This window comes from Vulpes vulpes, chromosome 14 (assembly GCF_048418805.1).
Source record: "Vulpes vulpes isolate BD-2025 chromosome 14, VulVul3, whole genome shotgun sequence".
Classification (NCBI taxonomy): domain Eukaryota; kingdom Metazoa; phylum Chordata; class Mammalia; order Carnivora; family Canidae; genus Vulpes; species Vulpes vulpes.
This window is the reverse complement of record NC_132793.1, coordinates 30,162,351-30,184,140: the sequence shown is the minus strand read 5'-3', so window position 1 is coordinate 30,184,140 and position 21,790 is coordinate 30,162,351. Positions and strand designations below refer to the sequence as shown.

The window sequence follows — 21,790 nt, the reverse complement described above, 5'->3', positions numbered from 1 at the left end:
TTTGGGGGTGCACCGCTACTATCCCCCAGGATCTCTCCAGGGAGCTAGTCTTTGCCTCTTGCAGAGCACAGGAATGGAAGCAGCTCCTGGGGCTCTGGTGCCTGCTTCTTGTCCAGAGATGGCTGCCTCAAAAACTCCATGAAGATATTCTACAATCTATCTGGCTGCTCGGGGCCAACCCTCCCCCTACCCCAGTAGACATGCCTCACTCCCCCCTCCTAAGGTGTAACCAAGTGCTGCAGCCCCTCCACATTTGTAACAACACATATCCAATCCTTAATAAGTGCCAGGGACCATTTTAAGATTGATGTAGATAAACTCATTTAATACACTAGATCTATCTTTATATACCTATAAAATTTTACTATTCATTTCCATTTTACAGCTGAGGAAACAGAGGCACAGAGAGGTTAATCAAAGGCACAGAGTGACAGAACAGAGTGAGTGAAAGTCAAAGTGGGGTGCAGCCCTGGGCCACCCGACACTGCAGAGTAGCACCCTTACCCACTGGGCACTCTGCCTCTTATACCCTCAAGTCTACCAGGCGGGGCAGGGGATGGGGGAAAGCTGTCAGTGTTTACCTACTCTGAGTCAGGCATTTGACAAACACTCATATGCTTCAATCTCAGAAGAACCAAGTGGAGATGAGCCATGATACTCACTGTCCATGTGGGGAAGCAAGACCAGAGAAGTCTGATCATCTGCCAAGGCCACACAGCCCAGGAAAGGGTGGACCTGAAATCCAAACCACCCAGCAGGCTTCTCCTCCCCAAATCTTCCTCTCCTGACCCCACCAAGCTCAAGAACATGGAGACCAGAAGGGAGGGAAAAGGAAGAGGGGGGTGAGGCGGCTGGAGAAAGACTTCAGAGGCAGGCCTTAGTCTAGCAGCTGCCTTATGTTCCCCAGAGGTCCAGGAGAACCTCTGGACCTCCACCACTTCTTGGGGGACCTCAAGCAGCCATGTCTCTGGAGATAGACCATCCTGATGATCCTACAGTAATGGCTGAGCTTTTGGGGTCTGGAGGAAGGTCCCATGGGGTCCCCCACCCTGCATATCTGGCTAGCCACTGGATGCCAGGGCAGGATGGGGGACACTGCTGATGTTGCTGCACAATCCAGCAGCATCTCCTGATCTGTGGACTTGGGCAAGTGGGTATACAGCCTAGATGGGGGTACCTCACTTCCTCCAGAGAATAAAGGTGACAATCCAGATTGCAGGATAGGCAAGGTCTGGAGCACAGGGGGAGGGCATGAGCTGGGACAGAAATCTGGCCTGAGGCTCCCCTCTGACCCCTGGCTCTGCCAGCCCCACAAAGGGGACAAGGCAGGAAGACAGCACAATCCTTGATGTGGCTACACATCCCAGGGGGAAGGGAGCTGATCCATGGCAGGGAGGGCCCAGGGGCTTCACTGGAGCAGGCGCCGCCTATATAGCACAGCCAGGAGCATGGCCAGAAACACCCCCGTGGTGGCTACCCCAAGCCACGGAGCCCAGGAGCTGGCCTGAACAGGCTCCTCCTCATCTGTGGGCTGTGGAGTGGCACGTGGCCCAGGATTATGCTCCAGTAGGTCAGCGCTGGCATCCTGGACCACTTGGATCCTGATGGAATCCACCGACTGGTACTCATTCTCCTCTGGGGCATTGTCAGGCTCCGCGCCCAAGGACCTGCTGTAGCTGAGGGCCAGGTCCGCAGAACAGCCCGAGAATGGCTCACTGTCCACCTGGGAGGCCAGCCTGCCTGGCTTGCTCAGCTCCAACTCAGAGCCCCAGCCAGCAGAGCTATGGTCTAGGCCGGGCAAGCTGTCTCTGGTGGAAACGTCTGTGGGTACTGGAGCCGTTGCAGTCTCCTGGGAAAGAAAGGAGGGGCTAGAAGGGACTGGAGATGACTCCATTCCTGGCCAGAGTGTGAACTAGAATCCCAACCCTCTAATTTCCAGCCCATAGTCCAGTGAGGAAGCCACACCCTCTTGGAGACTCAACCCATTGATTCTGCAGGAGGGCAGTGGGGAAGGGGGGGGGCCCCTGAGGCTCTGCAAAGGTATCAGTGGTGACTTCCTTCAAGGCACCCCTCTCCCTACTCACCGGCCTGCCTGTGAGCTCACCCTCATCCCCTTCCCTGGGCCCTGGGTGGCTGTGGCATCATCCTTCTGTGACATTCTGCCTAGGCTGAGGGCTATGGAGCAGCCACAGGGTCAGAGGCCTGGCCATGTGCCTGAAGGGTCCAACGGACTTGGTTCCTCTGTCAGACCGCAGCAGCAAGGCCTCAGGTGCAGGCCCAGAGGGGGCAGCTGTGGGGGGCTAGGTCAGTGTGGCTCCCTCAGGCTGCTTTAATCCAGCCTAAGACTGCTGTCTGTAAAGCCCTGGTCACAGAAGGGCAGACTGGATATCGTGGGGGCAAAATTCAAGGCACTGAGGCAGACAGGCCACCCTGCTCTACCCATCACTGTTCGTCTGCCAAACAGCACTGCTGAGTTTAACCAGGAGCTGCAAGCTCTAAATAGGCCACCCAGCCCTCCTGAGGCAGCAGCACTTAAGAGCTCTAATGATTATTAGTATTCTAAAGGTGGTGGTGTGGTGTCTGGACAAGGCTAGATCTCAGCTGTCTCCCTACATCCTCAAGAAGAAGCTATGGAACAGCCCAGGCTAGAGGCTGAATGGAGACTAGAAAGGGTCCAAGAATAGGGCTTGGGGGGAAAGCCTGGATCACTGATAGAAGGGACAGAGACTCACCCCTGAGGGTACGCTGCTGCTGATGCTGGGCACTGTGTTGGCAGGCACCTTGCTGGGCACTGTGCTTGCGGACATCTTGGGGTCAGGCACCAGGCCAGCAGGCACTCTGGGGGGCACTGTGCCCGCACGTGTTGAGTTGATGGGCAGTTTGGACGGTGGTAGACTCGTAGTGGGCATTGTACCAGAGGGTTTTGAGCTGGCAGGCAACTTGGAAGGCGCCATCCTGTCAAATGTTGAGTGGGTAGGCACCTTGGAGGGTGCTGTGCTGGTGGTCAGTGCACCAGTGGATACCCCTGCCACGGTGGAGCAGATGGTGGCCTCACCATGGTCGCCAGCAACCCCTGCAGAGGCCGAGCCAGGGGAAGAGGAGGTAGTGCCGGTGGACAGAGCTAACGCTGAGGGTGCAGGCAAACGGCTGGCCCTGGGGATGGAGCGGCTCAGGGGTTTGAAGGAGACAGTTGGAGACACAGGCCCATGGGCTGACGTGAGGCCGGAGGCCGTGCCTACAGGTGGCAAAATAAAAGGGGAAACACAAACCACAGGACCGTTACCCTAAAATCACAGTCGCCTTGGGATCAGAAGGCTGAAGAAAAATCTCTGTAGCCTAGCTCAAGTACCTACTGCATCCAGGCCTCCCAACCTCCCACCCGTGGAGTCCCTCTGGTCATTGTACCCCAGGCCCAACGGTCCAACTACTGCAGGTGCACCTGTGGTCCTCTCTATCCTTAGTTCGGGACCTAAAACTGCATCTATTCTCTCATGAGAGTGAAATGATCCTTTCCCCTGACAGCATCTAGGAGTTTGCAGATCGTTAATTATCCTCCGCTCTTTCTTCTCCTGTCTGGAACACCCCCCTTTCCTCCTGCGTCTATTCCCTAGCTTGGTACAATTTTGGATGCTCCCGCCTCTGCCACCTTCCCCTCCCCGACCAGCAGGAGCCATCCTGGACCAGGGCGAGGTGGCTCCAGTAGAAGAGTTCACAGTAGTCATATGGCACCAGAGGCCCCCCAGCCCCAAGTATGTGCAAATCTCCCAGGAGGCCTAAGGACTCGAGGGAAAGGGGTGCAGGAACAAAGCCAACCTTGAGAGGAGGGCCTGAACTAGGGCAAACAGGAGGGAGCAGAGGATGATGATTACCCATGGAACCTCTGAGAACACACATGCCAGGCTCTACCGCTGACAAAGGCCTGGAGTAATTCGGATGTACCACCTTGCTGCCCCCAACACCTAACACCACAGAATCTTGCAGGACCCATGTCCATGCATGTCCTGATATCTAAGTGCCCTCTGCCTCCCTGGTCCACTTCAGTCCCCTGAAGCTCCCATTTCCTGAAAGGTGTCCTACTGCAAGCTGACACTGCACAGCATAAATGGGTGCTTGGGAAAGGTTTTTGGAGTGACATGGGCATAGGGCGTTAAGATGGCTTCTCTGAGCCTTTAACTGTTCCCATGCCTTGTGGCTATCCCAGGGACACCAAAGGCAGGGAAGACCATAGTGCTCCACGGAACACAGTTTAAGAAATAACAATGCAGAGACATGCCAGCCTGAGAGGTCAGAGTGGACAGCTCTATATTCCCAAGGTGGGGGTGCAAAGATCTAGTGTGGGGGTCCAGGCCCTCACCTGATGAAAATAATACTTCCTCTGGGGGCTGAGAGGCTTTAGTGGTTCACTGGCAGCTAGAGCCCCTCTTGGGGCAGGGCAGTGCCTAAGGGTTCCCCTGCCAGGAGATGGCCCCGGCCTTCTGCACCATCCTCCAGGTCCTGGAGAACCCCTGCAGCGTCAGTCCCCTTGGAAGAGTCCCTAATCCTTTTCCTCTAGCTATATCCACACCTTCTGCAATGTGGGATGGGGTCTGGCACCCTACTCCTTGACTCTGCTAGCCTCGTGCTTTGCTCTGGCCCACAGAATAAGGTAGGAGGAAAGCTGCCAGTTCTGAGCCTTTGTCCCAGGAGCCTGCTCTCTCAGAATTCTGCTCAGCTGCAATGAAAGAGACTTATCTGGTGAAGGATGAGGACTCACTGAAGCAAACCAAGGGGCCCCAGCCAACAGGCTTACACAGAGTGTGCATGTGTGCCAGTGTGTACACGAGAGGGAATTTAGCCAAGATCTGAAGAACTACTCTGAGCCAGCCCAAATTGCTGACCCACAGAATCAGGAGGGAAATAGTCCTATCTTAAGCTACTAGATGCTGGAATGGTTTGCGACATGCAAAATACTGATATGCCCTCTAAGGATTCGGGTTGCTCCCTGAGGTAAATCCTCTTTATTCCCACCCTTGCCTCCTGTACATGGAAGCCAGAGGGGCAACTCTAGTCTTCACCCTCACTGGGAGGTCAGAGAGGCCTGTAACTCCAGATTCCACACATACCTGCTATGTGGGCACCGCCCAGCCCTGTATCCTGCTCCTGATGCCCACTGGCAGTCAGAGGGTTGACGGCTGCCATGTCAGAGGAGGGCTCCCGGGGGCCAGCTGGCCTTCTCACAGCCCCAGAATGGGGCATCTGTGGGACTTTCTTTGAACTCTGCAAGAGGGAAAATAGAAATGAGGCAGTTGCTTCTCCCAGAAATGGGCATCGCCTCAGCCCGTGCCAAAAAGCACAAAAACCAAGGAAGCCCCTGGCCCTGGCTTTGGTCCTTGACAGACCCTCTGCCTACAGAAACCTACCTCATAGAAAACACAAACCATCCCATGGGGAGACTCTATTCATCTGCCTGCCCCGTAAAAGGTCTCCCTCTCTGAGGCTGCTGCACAGACCCCTTTCTTGGACTTCAAGTCCATGGTCTGGTGTCTCCTGGACACACCGCATTGTCCGCTTATCACATCCAGATAGAATCAGTCATTTTCCCCCTGAATTTGACTTTACCGGCAATGATAACTCCATCCATCCCCTTACTTCCAGCTTTCCCAGTATCCCTCCACTGATGATTCCCCGGTCCCTCAATCTAGTTCAACATCTCATCACATGAACCAGTGCAAAGACCTCAAAACCGTGACCTCACAGCAGGTTGATAAGAGGGTTAGGGGCTGCCACAGGGTGAAGCCCTGGTCAGCAGTCTGAAAGCCAATTTGGAGCATATCTCCATTGAGGAAGCCCTGAGGTTCTGAGCAGAGATTAGGCATGATTTGTGGTGGAGACACAAAAGCAGGGGACCCAAAGTAGACTGTGAGGACGCACCTCTTCCAGGGACTCTGGTAGCTGGGTGTCCTGGACTGGCATGGGGAAACTTGGCTCCTCCTCTCTGTAGCCGTTGGTGGGTGTACTGGGGGCCACAGCAGGTGCAGGGGGCCCTGGAACCTCAGCAGGAACTAACTGTGGCTCCGCTGGGGCTGGGGCGTGGTTTGAGACCCCTGGGGACAAAGATATAGTGATGTCAAGGGGACACTAGGAATGCTCCCAGTGACAGGAGAGGCCTAGGTGTTCCTGGCCCCCTGGATTGATAACTCTCAGCCCTCTGAAGCTCCCAAAGCTGTCCTGATGTGGGATGTCCTTAGAAGAGACAAGATTCACTGAGTGGGAGACAGTAGCAGGAAGGAGAAAGAAGGGAAGGAGGGAGGGAGGGAGGATAATGAGGTAGAAGGGATAGGGCGAGCACGTGGGGCACCTCACAGGCCTCTCACCACCTAGACTGGGTCAGCAGTTGCCATTTGTCTGTCCTCTGGCATTCTGGAACCCAGTGGCTCTCTCTTCCTCGTTGTGGATGGCTGTCACCACTAACTGACCCCTCAGAAAAAAAGAAAGGAAGGGAGGGAAGGAAAAAAGAAAGAAAGCCAACAGGAGGCTATTCTAAGGCTGTAAATCTAAGCAGGGTCTCAGGAGCTGTCTCTAGTTTGAAACATAAGTAGGGCTGGCTTGAGTTTTCTTCCTGTTTTGACCCCTCAGATCTGTCCTCACCAGATCCCTCTGGGCACCTGGCCTGGCAGGGAGCATCGAGAGGGGGCTAAGGAGTAACAGCTGGGGTGGAGAACCTAGAAGGCTCCAGGGTAAGCTAGGGGGAGAGGAAGAGATGAGGGAAAGAAAAGGAGGAATCTATGAGGGATAAAGAGGAGACAGTGAAGGGAGGGGAAGAGAAGAGAGGAGTGGAGAGAGGAAGGTAAACTGAGGGTGAGATAGGAGGAAGTGAGAAAGAGGTGGGAGGCAAGTGTCATAGCTACATAAATTAGAGGAAGCCTCATTTGCTGAGCACATGGGAGGTGTCCAGCCCCAGCTAAGCACTCAACACGCCATCCATCATCCCTTGGTATCCACCACAGTCCTATGATGTAGAAGTCTGGTCGTTAGTCCCATTTTACAGAGGAGAAGACTGAGGTATAAGAGAAATTAAGGGACTTTGCCAAAAAGACACGGTTAGCAAGAGGCTAAGCTGGGATCTACACCCAGGTTTGTCTACTGCCCAGGCATGGTGGGAGGGAGGATGTCAGAAGGAGGCAGGAAGTACAGGGGGGAGGGGACAGGATGAATGGAGGCCAGGGGAACAGACATGGGTTCCATGAGGAGGGCCAGGGTAGGAAGCTCACCGGACAGGTTGCTCTGGTAGACACGGGCCACTTCGTCAGCCAGACTAGCCAGCTCACAGACCCTCAGCGCCTTGATGAAGGATTCTACCCAGCCAGTCCGCCGTCGAAGGCTGTTAAAGAGCTCCCAGAGGGTACCCTGGTTCCCCCAGAGCTGGTAAGAGGCCCGCAGTCGATCCTGGAAGACACAGCCAGCTGCCCTGCTCAAGCCAGGTGGCCCTGGCCCCTTTCCCACTCGGGAGAGGATAGCTGCAGAGGCTCCAAGTAGCCCCAAGAGCAAAGCCGCCATCTGAAACTAGGTCAGAGCCTAGGACAAGACCAGTGTTTGAGGCGGATACCAGGAAATAAGCTCTTACTATGTGCCAGGCCCCACACTTGGGGCGCTGCAAGAATTATCTTATGTAATGCTATTGCCCCTACTCTACTGGTGAGGAAGCCGAAGTAAGTACTTCTTACTTAGCAGAAGTAAAGAGCCTACAGACAGATCCCAGTTAGTCTATCCCCCAAACCTATGGTTTGTTTATGCAGCCCCCAAGGCAAAAAGAAAGGGTTTGGATTAGCAGAGTAGGAAAGGGTGTAGAGGGAACAAAAGATGAAAGGGGGCAAAAGGGACAGTAAGAGAAAGCCAACCCTAACAATCAGGAGCATGGGGCCCTGGGAGATCCTGATAAGGAATCTCAGGGTGGCAGGGGTTCTAGATCCACTGAAATCCCACATACAGATGAGCAACCAGACAGCAGAAATGAAAACCCACAGGAAACATTTACTGCAAAATGAGTCACAAGGCATCCCCACAAGCCCCCAGATACAAGGGAGGGGGCCGGACACCACCACCTCCCCCCATCAGCCACAGGCCTGCCGCGCCACCACCACCACAGCTTCGTGGTGGAAACAGAGTGCTGGTGCCATCTGGGAGCCCCTAAATCTAGGAGGCGGCCAGCTCCACTTCACTTGGGGCCACAGCCAGTTTCTGCAACGCTAGAGCATTCTGGCTCTCGTGAACTCTCGAAACAGAGCCCTGGGCTCCCTGTCAGGACAGGGTCCCCTGACAAGGAGAATGGAGTCAACACAGCATGAACAATGATAAGAAAGACAAAGTAAAGTCCCAATGGAAGCACGAGATGGGACTGAGGCCCAGAAATCTCAGGCAGCCAGCACCCTATATTTTAGCACTACACCATATGGACACAAGAGGGAGCTCAGCCACGTGGCAAAGGCCAGCCTGAATCACACTTCATTCTCCGAGTTAGAGAAGCATCAAGGTCAAGAAGCAGGATGGAGTGCCCAAGTGGCTCAGTCGTTAAGCAGTTAAGCGCCTGCGTTCAGCTCAGGCCATGATCCCAGGTTCTGGGATCACGCCCCGCATCGGGCTTCCCATGCAGTAGAGGAAGTCAGCTTCTCCCTCTCCCTCTGCTCTCTACCTCAAATAAATAAAAAAAATCTTTAAAAAATTTAAAAAGAAAGAAAAGCAGGATGCAGATGACAGAGAAGGAAGGAGTTGGCCCTGGCTTTGGGCAAAGCTCTGGTGCCCATGGCCCTGCCCCCCACCCCCACCCCCCCGGGTCAGCTGTCACACCCCTGCTTACCTGGTCACTTGTTGTAAGGCAGGACAAGTAAGGGAGTATCTCCAGAACATGAATACGGCCAAAATTGCTGAAATGGTGGCGGATATACTCGTAAGTCTTGTCCTCAGCAAACGTCATCGCTGTCTAGGTTCTAAAGTGACACAGGGGCTCTGGCCCATAAAAGGATGGACGGAGAGGGAAAAAAGGACTGAAAGAAAACACACCACATATGGCAACAGAGTTGGGAGTGGGGTTGGACAGAAGGCAATCACTTCTCTTTCTCAACTCTCTGCAATGTTTGCTTCTTTCTTTAATCAACCAATTTTATTACTGCCTGAGTCCCAGAGGCCCTCATAAACCTACTTAAAAATGAAATTGATTACCAAAAGAAATCATATCCAAAAGAAAGAAAGAGGGATCCCTGGGTGGCGCAGCAGTTTGGCGCCTGCCTTTGCCCCAGGGCGCGATCCTGGAGACCTGGGATTGAATCCCACGTCAGGCTCCTGGTGCATAGAGCCTGCTTCTCCCTCTGCCTGTGTCTCTGCCTCTCTCTCTCTGTGTGTGACTATCATAAATAAATAAAAATTAAAAAAAAAAAAAAAAGAAAGAAAGAAGTCAGATCCAGATCTAGGCCCCATTTCTGCCCGCCCTGCAGGTTGGTCAGTGTTGGGGAGGGTTCTGACTCCCTGCCATGGTCCCAAGGTCTGTATGTGTCCCTAGTCGCTGATAGCAAGAGGACTCCACCAAGGACTGCTGCTTCTTTGGGGTACACTAGAAAAAAGAGAAAAAGCCCAAAATAATAATAGGATCATCCTACTTTAAAGGTCAAGAAAATGAGGTACCAAGAAATTAAGGGGCTTGCTAGTTAGCAGAAGAGCAAAGATCAGAGGTCAGGTCCTTTCCAGAACATGACTGCAAGCCCACCATTAAAGCTTGCCACATACATGTTCTTAGGATAGGAGGCTAGTTCCACTCACCGTATGATCTAGGGCAAATTACCGGCTTTCTACAGGCTTCTCTTTACCCCTAAAATGACTCAGAGGGCTTGTTTTGACAATACAGTAGCTCAACTGCATAAGCTTGACATTTACAAGTGCCTCAATTACTAGCAATTGCTACTACTTGCTTAGGTAGGACTTACCACAATTTGCAATTATAGACGGGGTTGTCTGTGAGTTCCTTACCTGCCTCCCCCTCAGGGAGAGCTGCAGGGAATAAGAGGGACAAGATCTCTGCCATCATCCAATTTATATTCTATTGGGGTGGGACAGATAACAAATCAGTAAACACGTACACAAATAAGAATTCCAAATAGCAACCAAGTTATGAAGAAAATAAACCAGGGTTTTGAGACAGAATCCCTGGAGAAGGACGTGCTGCATGGACAGAGGTGGTCAGGGAAGTCTTTCTGAATTGGTGACATTTGAGCTGAGCCATTCTGAGCTGCAAGATCAGCATTTTGGGTGAAGGGCACAGCAATTTAAAAGTCCTAAGGTGGAAATGACCTTGGCATGTTTGAGGAACAGAGAGCAGGTCTGGGTGGTCCAGGTTTAGAAAGCTAAGGGGAGGGGAAGGGATCAAGGTCAAGGAGGTTCTGAAAAGTGGTGGCTCATGTGAAGTGTTGCAGGAAAGGACTCTGGGGGTTGTTATTTTTGCTTTGGGGGTTTCTTGGAGTGAAATGGGAAGCCACTGGGGGTTCTGAGCAGAGAAGGGAGAGGATCTGACTTATGTTAAAGACCTCTCTTGTAGTTGTGAGGACCTGGATTGTACAGAGGCCAGGATGGAAGCAGGGAGACAATTGGGAGGCTGAAGCAGGGGGCCACAGGATGGGTATGGCCAGAATGCTGCCCATGGAGATGGTGAGAGGTGGCTGGATTCCTAGTGGGTCCTGGATGTGGGAAGTGAGGGAGAGAGAAGAATCAAGGATAACTCCTCAGGCACTAGGTAGATGGATGGTGCCATTTAGGCAGGCCAAAGAATCTGGTGGAGAAGCTGTGGTGCAGAGAGGATTCCAAAGCTCCATTTTGATCAGGTGATCATAGTGTCTCAAGTCTGAGACACTATGACATGTCCAAGTGGGTTTTCTGGGAAGAAAGGGGTCAGAAGAGGAGCCAGACTGGAGCAAAAATGTGGGTATGTGGCTTGGGTGGGACTCTAGAAGATAATGTTGCAGAGCAGAGCTGGGGCCACCAGTCTGTCACCATATGGGAAATGGGGCAGTAGTCCCGTCTGCTGGCCTCATAGCCTCATGTGGCATGCCTTGTTCTGTCAGCCACCAGGTGCTACATTACTGGTGTGGCAAGTGTCAATGACAGAAGTCAAGAGGTTCAAGAAGATGGGGCAGGGGTCCTCTGAGCGTTCAGGAGATGAGCAAAGAACTCTAAGGTGGCTAAATGACGCTTTTCTCCTTTCTTTCCATGGCATGTGGGGAGGGACAAGGATAGAGTCAGGTGATACATTCTTCTGCATCTGAGCCGCAGCCCTAAGGACAAGAGTTTGGGGGGTATGGAAGTAGAACATGCTCCAACCAAAAAGAAAGGAAGCCCATATTTGTTCATATTTATTCATGATCTACTATAGGCAGGCACATTCTAATTTTCTTTCCTTTAGGAGAGGAGAAATGATGCTGGGTTGTCCAAACAGACCAGTGGCCCTAACAGGATTTGAACCCAGGACTTGCTGTCTCATTGCAGTTCACCATACACCTTACAGAACAGAGGGGTTGCTGCAACAAGTGAGACTCACAGCCCCAGAGGGACCAAGGCCACTGCCTGGGTGAGGGGAGTCCCCAGATGAGGGTGTGCCAGGGAGGCTGAAAGACGTAGTCCCTTCTCTTGTAGGAACAGTATGTAAATCATTCAGACAAGGCTGACTGCATGCTAACCTGCCCTGTTCGGCAGTGGCAGTTCTCAGATCGCTGACTGTCCTTCCAGAAGTTTTTAAGGCTCCACAGCGTGCACAGGAGAACGTCGTTTTTTGGTTGTGGTTTTTTTTTCCCCCCAATGTTTTCCTAGCACCTCCTTCCGGTCTCAGAGAAGGGCGGACCGACGCTGCGAGAAGTTCCTACCTTGAATGCCCCGGAGGCTCTGAGTGCGTCCCGGAAAGAAAGAACCACCCGGACGAGAGAGGCGAGGCCTCACTGATTTGGCTCCAGTTCCTGGAAGGAACCAGGCCCGCGGAGGGAGGGAGGCTGTTCTGGTCAGATGTCACCACCGAGAACTGTCAAGCCCCGGGGAGGACGGCGGCCTCTAGGCGCGGCCGCGGCTCCGGGAGGTTAGGCCTCGCCCCAGGGTCACCCCCGGCCTGCGGGGCGCTGGAGGCGCTCCCCCAACCTCCCCTGCAGCCCGAGCACAGGACCCACGCCCCCCCCCCCCCCCCGCGCCCCGGCCCGGCCCGGCCCGGCGCTGGCTGAGGCGCACGGAGCCCTCGCTGCCGCGAAGCGCGGCGCCTCGGGACCGGCTCTTCCCCAGCCCCGCGCAGCAGTCCCGTCCCCGGACCCCCGTGCGCCCGGCGGACTCCGCGTCCCGCTCCGCTCTTGCCTCCGCTGACCACCGCTCCGAAAGCCATCGGCGCGCCCAGAGCCCAGGGCACCGACCGCGCCCAGGACGGCTAACTTACCTCGGTAGCCACTACCCGGCTACCCGCGGACCTCCGCAGACACCCCGGAACCCTCCCCTGCAGGAGGGGGCGCGGCAGAGGGGGGCGGGACCGCGAGGCCATTGGCCAGGCGGCGGGGCGGGGCGGGGCGTCGCGGCCAGCCCGAGCCACTGGGCCGCGGGGGTGGGCGCTTGGCAGTGGTTCCAGGGCCTGGACCCGCGGGACAGGCGCTCCGGACAGACCTAGGCTCCTGCTGGGGCGCAGAGGATCAGATTATTTTCTTTGTTTGTCCAGAACAAACTTCCAGGGGAAATACAGAATCTGGCTAGAACTCAAGAGGATGACCGACCTCGGAGTCCCTGCTCGGCTGGGTCCCCATGCTTCCTACGCCAAGCAATCACTCCTCCTGCCGAGTAATTTGAGGGGGGAGGGTCTTTATGGCATTTGTACGGGGGCACCCAGAGCCTGGCATAAAGTTAGTGCCCAATAAATATCGAGTGATACGCAAAGTGCACAGGGAAGCGACACCAATGCTGGGCCTGAGGAAGCAGGATCACAGTGCGAGGAGGCTGGGTAGGTGAGAGCAGGGCAGGGGCTCCAAGTTTGGGCTGCCCAGACTGCTGGCTGTGGGTCTTGAGTGCTGTGTGGGAAAGGCTTCTCTGCCCAAGGGTCTGGACCAGGTACCTCCCCACAGAGCCTGCCAGCTGCCTGGCCCTTCCTCTGTTTGGAGCTGAGGCCAGCAATTACTGAGCCCCCCACTGTGTTCCAGGTACAGGCTTAAAGTCTTATACCTTAGAAGCCACTAAATACTCAGACAATAACCAGGTAGAGGTTTATTTTTCCTGGTTTTAAGAAATATTAAAAGATTCAGGGGTGTCTGGGTGGCTCAGTCAGTTGAGGGTCTGTCTGCCTTTGGCTGGGGTCATGATCTCAGGGTCCTAGGGTCAAACCTGCATCTGGCTCCCTCCTCATCGGAGAGCTTGCTTCTCTCTCTCCCTCTGCTGCTCCCCCTGCTTGTGCTCTCTGTCAAATGAATAGAATCTTAAAAAATAAATAAATAAAAGATTCAGAAAATGGCAGTTCTTAAGTTAAACCTATGCCAAGCCTATCACCCAGCCACCACTCCTAGATGTGTGTCACATGCACAATAGCAAATATTCATAGTGGCTTTGTTCACAATAGGCAAACTCTGGGAACGACCCAAAGGTCCATCAGCAGAATAAAGAGATAAACTGTGGTGTGGTCACATTGTAGAATAGTATGCAGCAGTGAAAAAGAGCAAACAATTCATATACACAGCATGGATGAGTCTCCCCCAGATAAATGGGCACCACTGCTAGCAGAGTCAAGTACAAAAAGTACATGCTGTCTGTTTCCCCAGTTGCAAGGTAAGGCAAGTTTGAAAAACAGGCAAAACTCATCTACGTAAAGAAAAATCATTCACTGTTGACTTCTGGGTTGGGGTACAGGGGAACTTTTGCAGGGAATGGAAATGTTCTATATCTTGATGTGAGCAGTGGGCACATGGGCTTGTGCATATGTAAAAATGCATCAGCTGTACACTTAAGATTGTTATACTTTACCCTGCAACTTAAAAATGAAAGAGAGACTGGGCACCTGGATGGCTCAGTCTAACTCTTGATCATGATCTCAGGGTTGGAAGATTGAGCCACTGCCTCAGGCTCTGCACTCAGTGGGGACTCTGCTGAAGATTCTCTCTCTCCCTCTCCCTTGGCCCCTCTCCCCCACACTGTTGTTTGTGCGTGCACGTGCTCTGTCAAATAAATAATTTTTTTAAAAATCTGGTCTATAGATGATATAAACCTTTAGGATGGCTATTATAAAACAAAATAACAAGTATTGGCAAGGATATGGAGAAACTGGAACCCTTGAATATTACTGGTGGGAATGTGAAATGGTGCAGTTGCTATGGAACAGTATGGCTATTTTATTGTGGTGTAACATACACATAACATAAAATTTACCATTCTAACCATTTTTAAGTGAACAGTTCTGTGGCATTAAGTACATTCACATTGTTGTACAGCCATCACCACCATCCATTTCTAGAACTTTTTCATCTTCCCCAGTAAAACTGTCTACCAATTAAACACTCCACTCTCCATTGCACCCAGCTTCTAGAAGCTCCTATTCTACTTTCTGTCTCTGAGTTTGCCTATTCTAGATAGCTTATATAAATGGAATCATATACTTGTCGTTTCATGACTGGCTTATTTCACTTAGCATAATGTCTTCAAAGTTCATCCATGTTAAAGTATATACTAGAATTTCCTTCCTTTTTAAGATTGAATAATATTCCATTATATGAGTAGAGCACATTTTGTTTATCCATTCATTCACTGCTTTTTACCTTTTGGCAGTTGTGAATAATACTGTTATAAACATGGGTATACAAAATCTGTTCACATCCCTGCTTTCATTTCTTTGGGTATGTATCTAGAAGTAGACTTCCTGGATCATATGGTAATTCTAATTTTAAATTTTAGAGGAAAGGGGTAGAGAGTTTCACTGGGGAAGATGAAAAAGTTCTGGAAATTGATGGTGGTGATGTCTGCACAACAAAGTGAATATACTTAATGCCAAGAACTGTACACTTAAAAATGGTCAGAATGATTAATTTTATGTTATGTATATATTACCACAATAAAAATTCTGGCCTACATAGTCTTCTTGCCACATTTGTCTGGGACCCAAAGGAGGGCACATCATCCCATCTGTGGAATTCTTGCCAAAACTCATAATTTGAAGCCAATCATGGGGAAATTTCAAACCAACCCAAATGAAGGACATTCAACAGGCATCTAGTTCAATACAGTAGCCGCTTTGCACAGTAGCCATTTCCCACAAATTAAAATAGCATGTAAAACAGTGGCTGCCATGTTGTACAGAAAAGATATTGTGCATTTCTATCATTTTTTTAAAAGATTTTTATATATGTATTCACGAGAGACACTGAGAGAGAGAGGCAGAGACACAGGCAGAGGGAGAAGCAGACTCCATGCAGGAAGCCTGATGTGGGACTCGATCCTGGGATTCCGGGATCCCGCCCTGAACCAAAGGCAGACACTCAACCGCCAAGCTACACAGGTGTCCTGATGTGCCTTTCTATCATTGCATAAAATTCTATTGGAGTTTTTTTTTAAAGTATACTGAACAGCATTGATATACAGAATAACTCCCAAAAAATGTCAAGGCCACCATGGAAAGACAAAGAAAGACTGAGGAACTATTCCTGATTAAACAAGAATAAAGAGAACTGAGAGCAATGTGAGATCCCAAATTGGACCATGAAATCTCTGGATGTTGGTGGGACAAATGAGGAAATCTGACCAAGGCTTTGGATTAGTTAATAATACTCTATGTTAATTTTCTGGTTTTGATCATTGGGAAATGATTATGTAAGATGTAAACATTTTATTATTTTTGCAACTGGTTTGTAAGTCTAATTATTTCAAAATGAAAAGTTTTAAAGTAAAATACAATATAAAATCATCTTTGGACCCTATTGGCTATTTATATTAATTTGCCTTTCACTGTTGACTGCATTCCATTCTGTTTTATGAATAGAATTCATTTATTTTGGCTTCTTAAGTTTTTATTTAAATTCCAGTTAAGGGGGTACCTGGGTGGCTCAGTGGTTGAGTGTCTGTCTTTGGCTCAGGTTGTAATCCTGGAGTCCTGGGATTGAGTCCCGCATCAGGCTCCCTGCAGGGAACCTGCTTCTCCCTCTTGCCTATCTCTCTGCTTCTCTCTCATGAATAAATAAGTAAAATCTTTTTTAAAAATGAATAAATAAATTCCAGTTAACGTACAGTATTAATATTAGTTTCAGGTGTACAATATAGTGCTCCAACACTTCCATCCCTCACCTCATGTTCATCATGACTAAGGAGAGACATCATGCTCTCCTTAATCCCCATCACCTACATCACCCATCCCCCACCCACCTCCCTTCTAGTAACCCTCAGTTTGTTCTCTATATTTAAGTCTATCTAGATAGATAGATTTGTCTCCATGCATAGTTTAATTTTTTTTAAAGACTTTATTTATTTATTCATGAGAGAAAGAGGCAGAGACACAGGCAGAGGGAGAAGCAAGCTCCATGCAGAGAACCTGATGTAGGACTCGATCTGGGGTCTCTAGGGTCACGCCCTGGGCTAAAGGTGCCGCTAAACCTCTGAGCCACCCGGGCTGCCCATCCATTTGTAGTTTATTGATCGCTGTCCATTTATTAGTGGAAGGTCAAGAGAGTGGTCTATATCCCAGGCTGCAATTCCCTCCAGTGAGTGCCTTTGGAGCACTCCACTTTAAAGCTCATAACCAGGCCAGTGCCACAAGGCCCAAGTCCCCAGGCCAGTGCCACAAGGAAGGCTGTGTGGCTTATATGTGTTGATTCAGCAACCACCAGCTCACATTTCCCCCCAGAGAGCAGAGTCAGGCCCAAAGAATAGTGACAGAGGGCCCCAAAAAGGGAAATGTTCTCATGTCTGAGTCCCTTCAGGGAACTCTCCAAGACTGAAAAACAAAATATAAACCCTGCCTTTACAATCTTGTTTCAGATAGGTTTTTAAACTGTTATTATTTAAACTATTTTATTTCTCACACTGCCAATTTCATTACAAAAATATATATATATTCTCAGTGAAGCTGGAGAAAAGTTATATGCTAATATAATTTAATATAGGGAAAACCAGAATTGCTTGATGAAGAAAACTAAAATCTGTACTCATAAGGCTACCACTCCAGAAAAACAGCAGGTGACACTCCAGTGTATTCTCTTTTTTAAAAAAGATTTATTTATCAGAGAGAGAGAGAGATTGAGAGATGAGAGACCAATGGGGGGGGGGGGGAGGAATGGAAAGGACAGAGAGAGAAAGAATCCCAAGCAGACTCCCTGCTGAGCGCAGAGCCCACAGAGGGCTGGACCCCACCACCCTGAGATCACCACCAGAGCAGAAACTAAGAGTCGTACGCTTAACCGACTGAGCCACCCAGGCACCCCACTCCAGTGTCTTTTCTTCTAGTATTTTCTTCCCTACGGTTCAGGGCCTCTGAGTCCTCTGGCTTCCAGGAGAGGACTAAACCAGCCTAAACCAACTGCATGAGATCTTTGGACATAACAGGGTCTGGTATAAGCTCACCTTATCTCTCAGTGGTCTCAGGAGAAGAGGGCTTGGTCCATGTTACCTTGCGGGTCAGTCCCTGCTACAGGTGGCTCCTCCAAGGCTTAGTTAGCCCCTTTGATCAGCATGGCCTCTTCATCAGCCTCAGGGCATTGTGTTGCTGGTCATGTGTCACTCAGGAACTTCTGTCCTGCCCTTCCTTCCAGAAAATCACTGACATAAGTTGCTTGGCAACAGATATTTACCTGAGATTTGTAGGAAAACAAGTAAATGAGTGCATGGGCAGGATGTGGCTTCCAAGCTACCAGAGTTCCTAAAATTCACAGACCTCCCCCAATACAGGAGGCTTCCCCTGACCACATCCCTCCAAGGCCCCAGCTTCCTGCAACATTGCTGCTGCCCTGCTTGCTTTCAGCCCCTCTTGTTGTCTCACGTCCTAGGGCCCCTCCCCTAGGATCTGGAGCCAGTGAAGAAGACAGAAACCACTGTAGTTATTTTGTGCATGAAAGGGCTTTGTTTCTAGAAGCATAATTCTGTGAAATGTATCAATCTTCAGTGTGCCACTTGATTAATCTTTACCTATGTAAATACCCGTGTAACCAGCACCTGAACCAAAATCTGGAATATTTCCATCTCTCCAGAAAGTTCCTTTGTACTCCTTTATCAATCTTAACCCTAACTCATTATTCTGACTCCACCATAGTTTTTGCCTGTTCTTGAATTTAATATAAACAAAATCAAGGGGATCCCTGGGTGGCTCAGCAGTTTAGCGCCTGTCACATGGGGCTCCCTGCGTGGAACCTGCTTCTCCCTCTGCCTGTGTCTCTGCCTCTGTGTGTGTGTGTGTGTCTTTCATGAATAAATAAATAAAATATTTTTTAAATAAATAAACAAAATCAAATAAATAAATGCTGTTTTGTGTCTGGCATCTTTCATGTAGTATTTTTTAAAAAGATTTTTATTTATTTATTCATGAGAGACAGAGAGAGAGAGAGGCAGAAACACAGGCAGAGGGAGAAGCAGGTTCCATGCAGGGAGCCTGATGCAGGACTCGATCCTGGGACTTCAGGACCATGCCCTAGGCCAAAGGCAGGTGCCAAACCACTGAGCCACCCAGGGATCCCCTAGCATTTTTTTTAAAGTAATCTCTTACCCTAACATGGTGCTCAAATTCAGAGTTGCATGCTCCACTGACTGAGACAGGCAGGTGCCTCTACCCAACGTGTTTTTGACATTCATCTATGTTGTTGCTTGTTTCAGGAATTTGTTCTTTCATTGCTGAGTAGTATTCTATTATATAAATATGCCACAATTTTTTTATTCATTCTATTTTCTATGGAATATTTGGGCGTCTCTGGGTTCGGGCTACTAGCAATAAAGCTGCTATGAACATTCACATATAAATCTTTTTGTGGAGTTATGCACTCATTTAAAAATTGTTGGACAATAGGATATGTTTAACTTTATTAGAAGCTTCCAGGGATGGCTAGCTGTCTCAGTTGGTAGAGCATATGACTTTTGGTTTCAAAGTCGTGAGTCAAGCCCCACATTGCACATGGAGACTACTTAAACAAACAAAAAGCTTCCAAGCAATTTGCCAAAGTGGTTGCATCATTTTACACTCCCACTGGCAGGGTACTGATGGTTTCAGGTGATCCAGTTCAGTCCTCTATTTCACCAACACATAACTTGGTCAGTTTCTTTTTTCCCCAACAGGTAGGAATTTTATAGGGAGAATTAGTTTATTTCAAAATTGGAGGTGGTGGGTGTGGGGGGGCAGTAGCTGCAGGCAGCAGGAGGCTGCCAAGGGGAGTAACTGAATCAAGAGCACATCACCCAGGCAGAAGCAAGAAGGCCCCTGCTGTCACCCCCAGCTCCACACAGCTCTCTCTCAATATCTAATCAGTGCAGGAATACCAAGTCTGGCTGCTGAGACTGGCTCTAGACCCTCACATTTGTGTCTCTGCTGTCGGCAGAAGTGGTAGCAGGAAGATGGCCCCCACCCCCTAAATCTCTGATGGGGGCATCTAATAGATCATATATACCTATGTCTCTCTGTCTCTATCTATCATCTATCTATATAATTTAAAAGATTATTTAAGAGAGTGTGTGTGTGTGAGCAGGAGGAGGGGCAGAAGGAGAGAATCCCAAGCAGATTCCCGCTAAGTACAGAGCCCAACTGGGGACTTGGTCCCATGACCCATGGGATTATGACTTGAGCCGAAATCACAAGTCTGGACATCCAACTCACTGAGGAACCCAGACACCCCTCATTTTATATTCTTTTTTAAAAGATTTATTTATTTATTCATGAGAGACACACAGAGAGAAGCAAAAACATAGGCAGAGGGAGAAGCATCCACAGGGAGTCCGATGTTGGACTCCATCCCAAGACCCTGGGATCATGCCCTGAGCTAAAGTCAGACGCTCCAACACTGAGCGACCCAGGCATCCCTCATTTTATATTCTTAACTCTAGCTGCAAAGGACTCTGGTAAATGTATTTTTTCTACTTTCCAGCCTTTGCAGATATAGGAAAGCCCCCTAAAAGGACTTAGAACTGGTTGCAGCAGTTGGCTTTCGGGGAGTAAAAAAGCTATCCCAAAATGTAACTGACTAAAATACCAACCATTTATTTAGCTCACGATTCTGCAGGTTGGTGATCTGATCTGAGGCTCAGCTACACTGTTCTCATCTTAGTCCAGCTCACTCATGCCAGTTCCCAAATTTGTTGGGAACTGACTGGCCAAAGACAATATCAGCTGGGATGGATCATCTCTGTTCCATGTGGTCTCTCACTCTCCAGCAGGCTAGCCTAGGCTTGTTTTCATGATGGCCTGGCAGGTTTCTGAGAGCTCAAAATGTTCTTTGGGCCTCAACTCCAATATGGCCCATCACTTCTGCCACATTCTGCTGGCCAAAGCAAGTCACTAAGACTGGCTCAGATTCAATGGGAGTGGAAATAGATTTCCACCTCTTTCAGAGAGTGATGTAAAGCCACAGGGCAAGGGTGTGAATGAAGGGTGGAATGATAAGTCAGGGCAGTCTACCACACGAGTCCTTGGCACCCACAATATCTCCCACTCCTAGAACTAGCCAGCAAATCTCAAGTACCTTCTTTCTGTTCTGTCCAAAGCAACAAGATTTCCTGTATCTTACCTTTTCTGTTCCTGTATTTTGTCCTGTTTCCTGGTTCCTTTATTTTCCAGATCTTCAAATTAAATTTTAATGTAAGCAATACCTTTACTTTCTGAGAACTCATTCTTATACTCTGTTGTTCCATAAACCAAACCTTATGGATGTGATATCTTCCTGAATCTAATTACTGAGAATAGTAATTAGAGAGGCTTACTTTTTTTTTCTTTCTAATGTTCCCTGCATGGTTTTCCTCTAAAGCTACTTTTTGCTCTTTGCTTAGTTTCTTTTTTGTGTTGGCAGTCTTTCCCCTAATGTCTGGAGAACACTGTTTGCATTAAGAATGAGGCAATAAAAAAAAAAAAAAAAAGAAGAATGAGGCAATAAAAAGCACTGGGGAGTTCTGTACACATCCACTGGTTGGCTTCCTTTCGGGGCAGCTAGATGGGGATTGGCCTCTACAAAAACCCCACAGGCTAGAACATAAGAAGAGTCTCATGTATGAGACTATTCTGTCTCTTTAGAGCATGGATGCTTAACTTGGTTCAGGCCAATGATTCCTTGCATGAGTAAAGTCCAGAGGCCAGAGCAGCATGTTTCAAAGCATTTAAAAATACACAGGATTACCCAAATGTCCCAACTGTACTGAAATAGTCACTGAAATATTAAACATTTCCTCTCTGTGGGGGCCAGTGCTCTTTTTGTTGGTGGATTTCTTTATCTCCTGACCACTATGCATACTTAAAGTGTACAATTTGATGAGATTTAACTTATGTGTATACCTACAAAACCATCATCACAACCAAGATAATGAATACATCCATCATCCCCCAATTCCAAAACTGCCTTTTATAATATCCTTCCTTTTTATTTTTTTATTTTTATTTTTTTTAATATTTATTTTATTTATTTATGATAGTCACAGAGAGAGAGAGAGAGAGGCAGAGACACAGGCAGAGGGAGAAGCCGGCTCCATGCACCGGGAGCCCGACGTGGGATTCGATCCCGGGTCTCCAGGATTGCGTGCTGGGCCAAAGGCAGGTGCCAAACCACTGCGCCACCCAGGGATCCCCCTTTTTATTTTTTTAAAATATTTTTTAATT

At 49.4% G+C, this 21,790-nt stretch overlaps 1 protein-coding gene across 6 annotated transcripts; it reads right to left on the bottom strand.

The window, feature by feature from the left end:
- Positions 1-296: 296 nt before the first annotated feature.
- Positions 297-17,979, bottom strand: MAVS (mitochondrial antiviral signaling protein). Of its 6 annotated transcripts, none has more exons than XM_072736290.1 (8): positions 12,431-12,491; positions 9,954-10,066; positions 8,834-9,020; positions 7,251-7,425; positions 5,911-6,083; positions 5,103-5,256; positions 2,733-3,235; positions 297-1,849 (listed from the first exon to the last, which is right to left on the bottom strand). In XM_072736290.1, exons 3-8 carry the CDS (start codon positions 8,948-8,950, stop codon positions 1,409-1,411), a joined length of 1,563 nt encoding a protein of 520 aa, XP_072592391.1. In that variant the 5' UTR covers positions 8,951-9,020; positions 9,954-10,066; positions 12,431-12,491; the 3' UTR covers positions 297-1,408. The 6 variants fall into 6 exon arrangements, with proteins under 6 accessions (XP_072592391.1, XP_072592389.1, XP_025868127.1 ...); XM_072736288.1 differs by having other exon boundaries at positions 9,997-10,066; XM_026012342.2 differs by lacking the exons at positions 9,954-10,066; positions 12,431-12,491 and adding an exon at positions 17,572-17,979.
- Positions 17,980-21,790: the final 3,811 nt, after the last annotated feature.

Excerpts from the sequence above, each read along its gene's own strand:
- MAVS (XM_026012342.2), bottom strand. The coding sequence starts at position 8,950 with ATGACGTTTGCTGAGGACAAGACTTACGAGTATATCCGCCACCATTTC. Across the intron at positions 7,426-8,833 it reads GCCTTACAACAAGTGACCAG|GATCGACTGCGGGCCTCTTA; the intron begins GTAAGCAGGGGT and ends TGTGTCTTCCAG. Across the intron at positions 1,850-2,732 it reads GCAGCAGCGTACCCTCAGGG|GAGACTGCAACGGCTCCAGT; the intron begins GTGAGTCTCTGT and ends TTTCTTTCCCAG.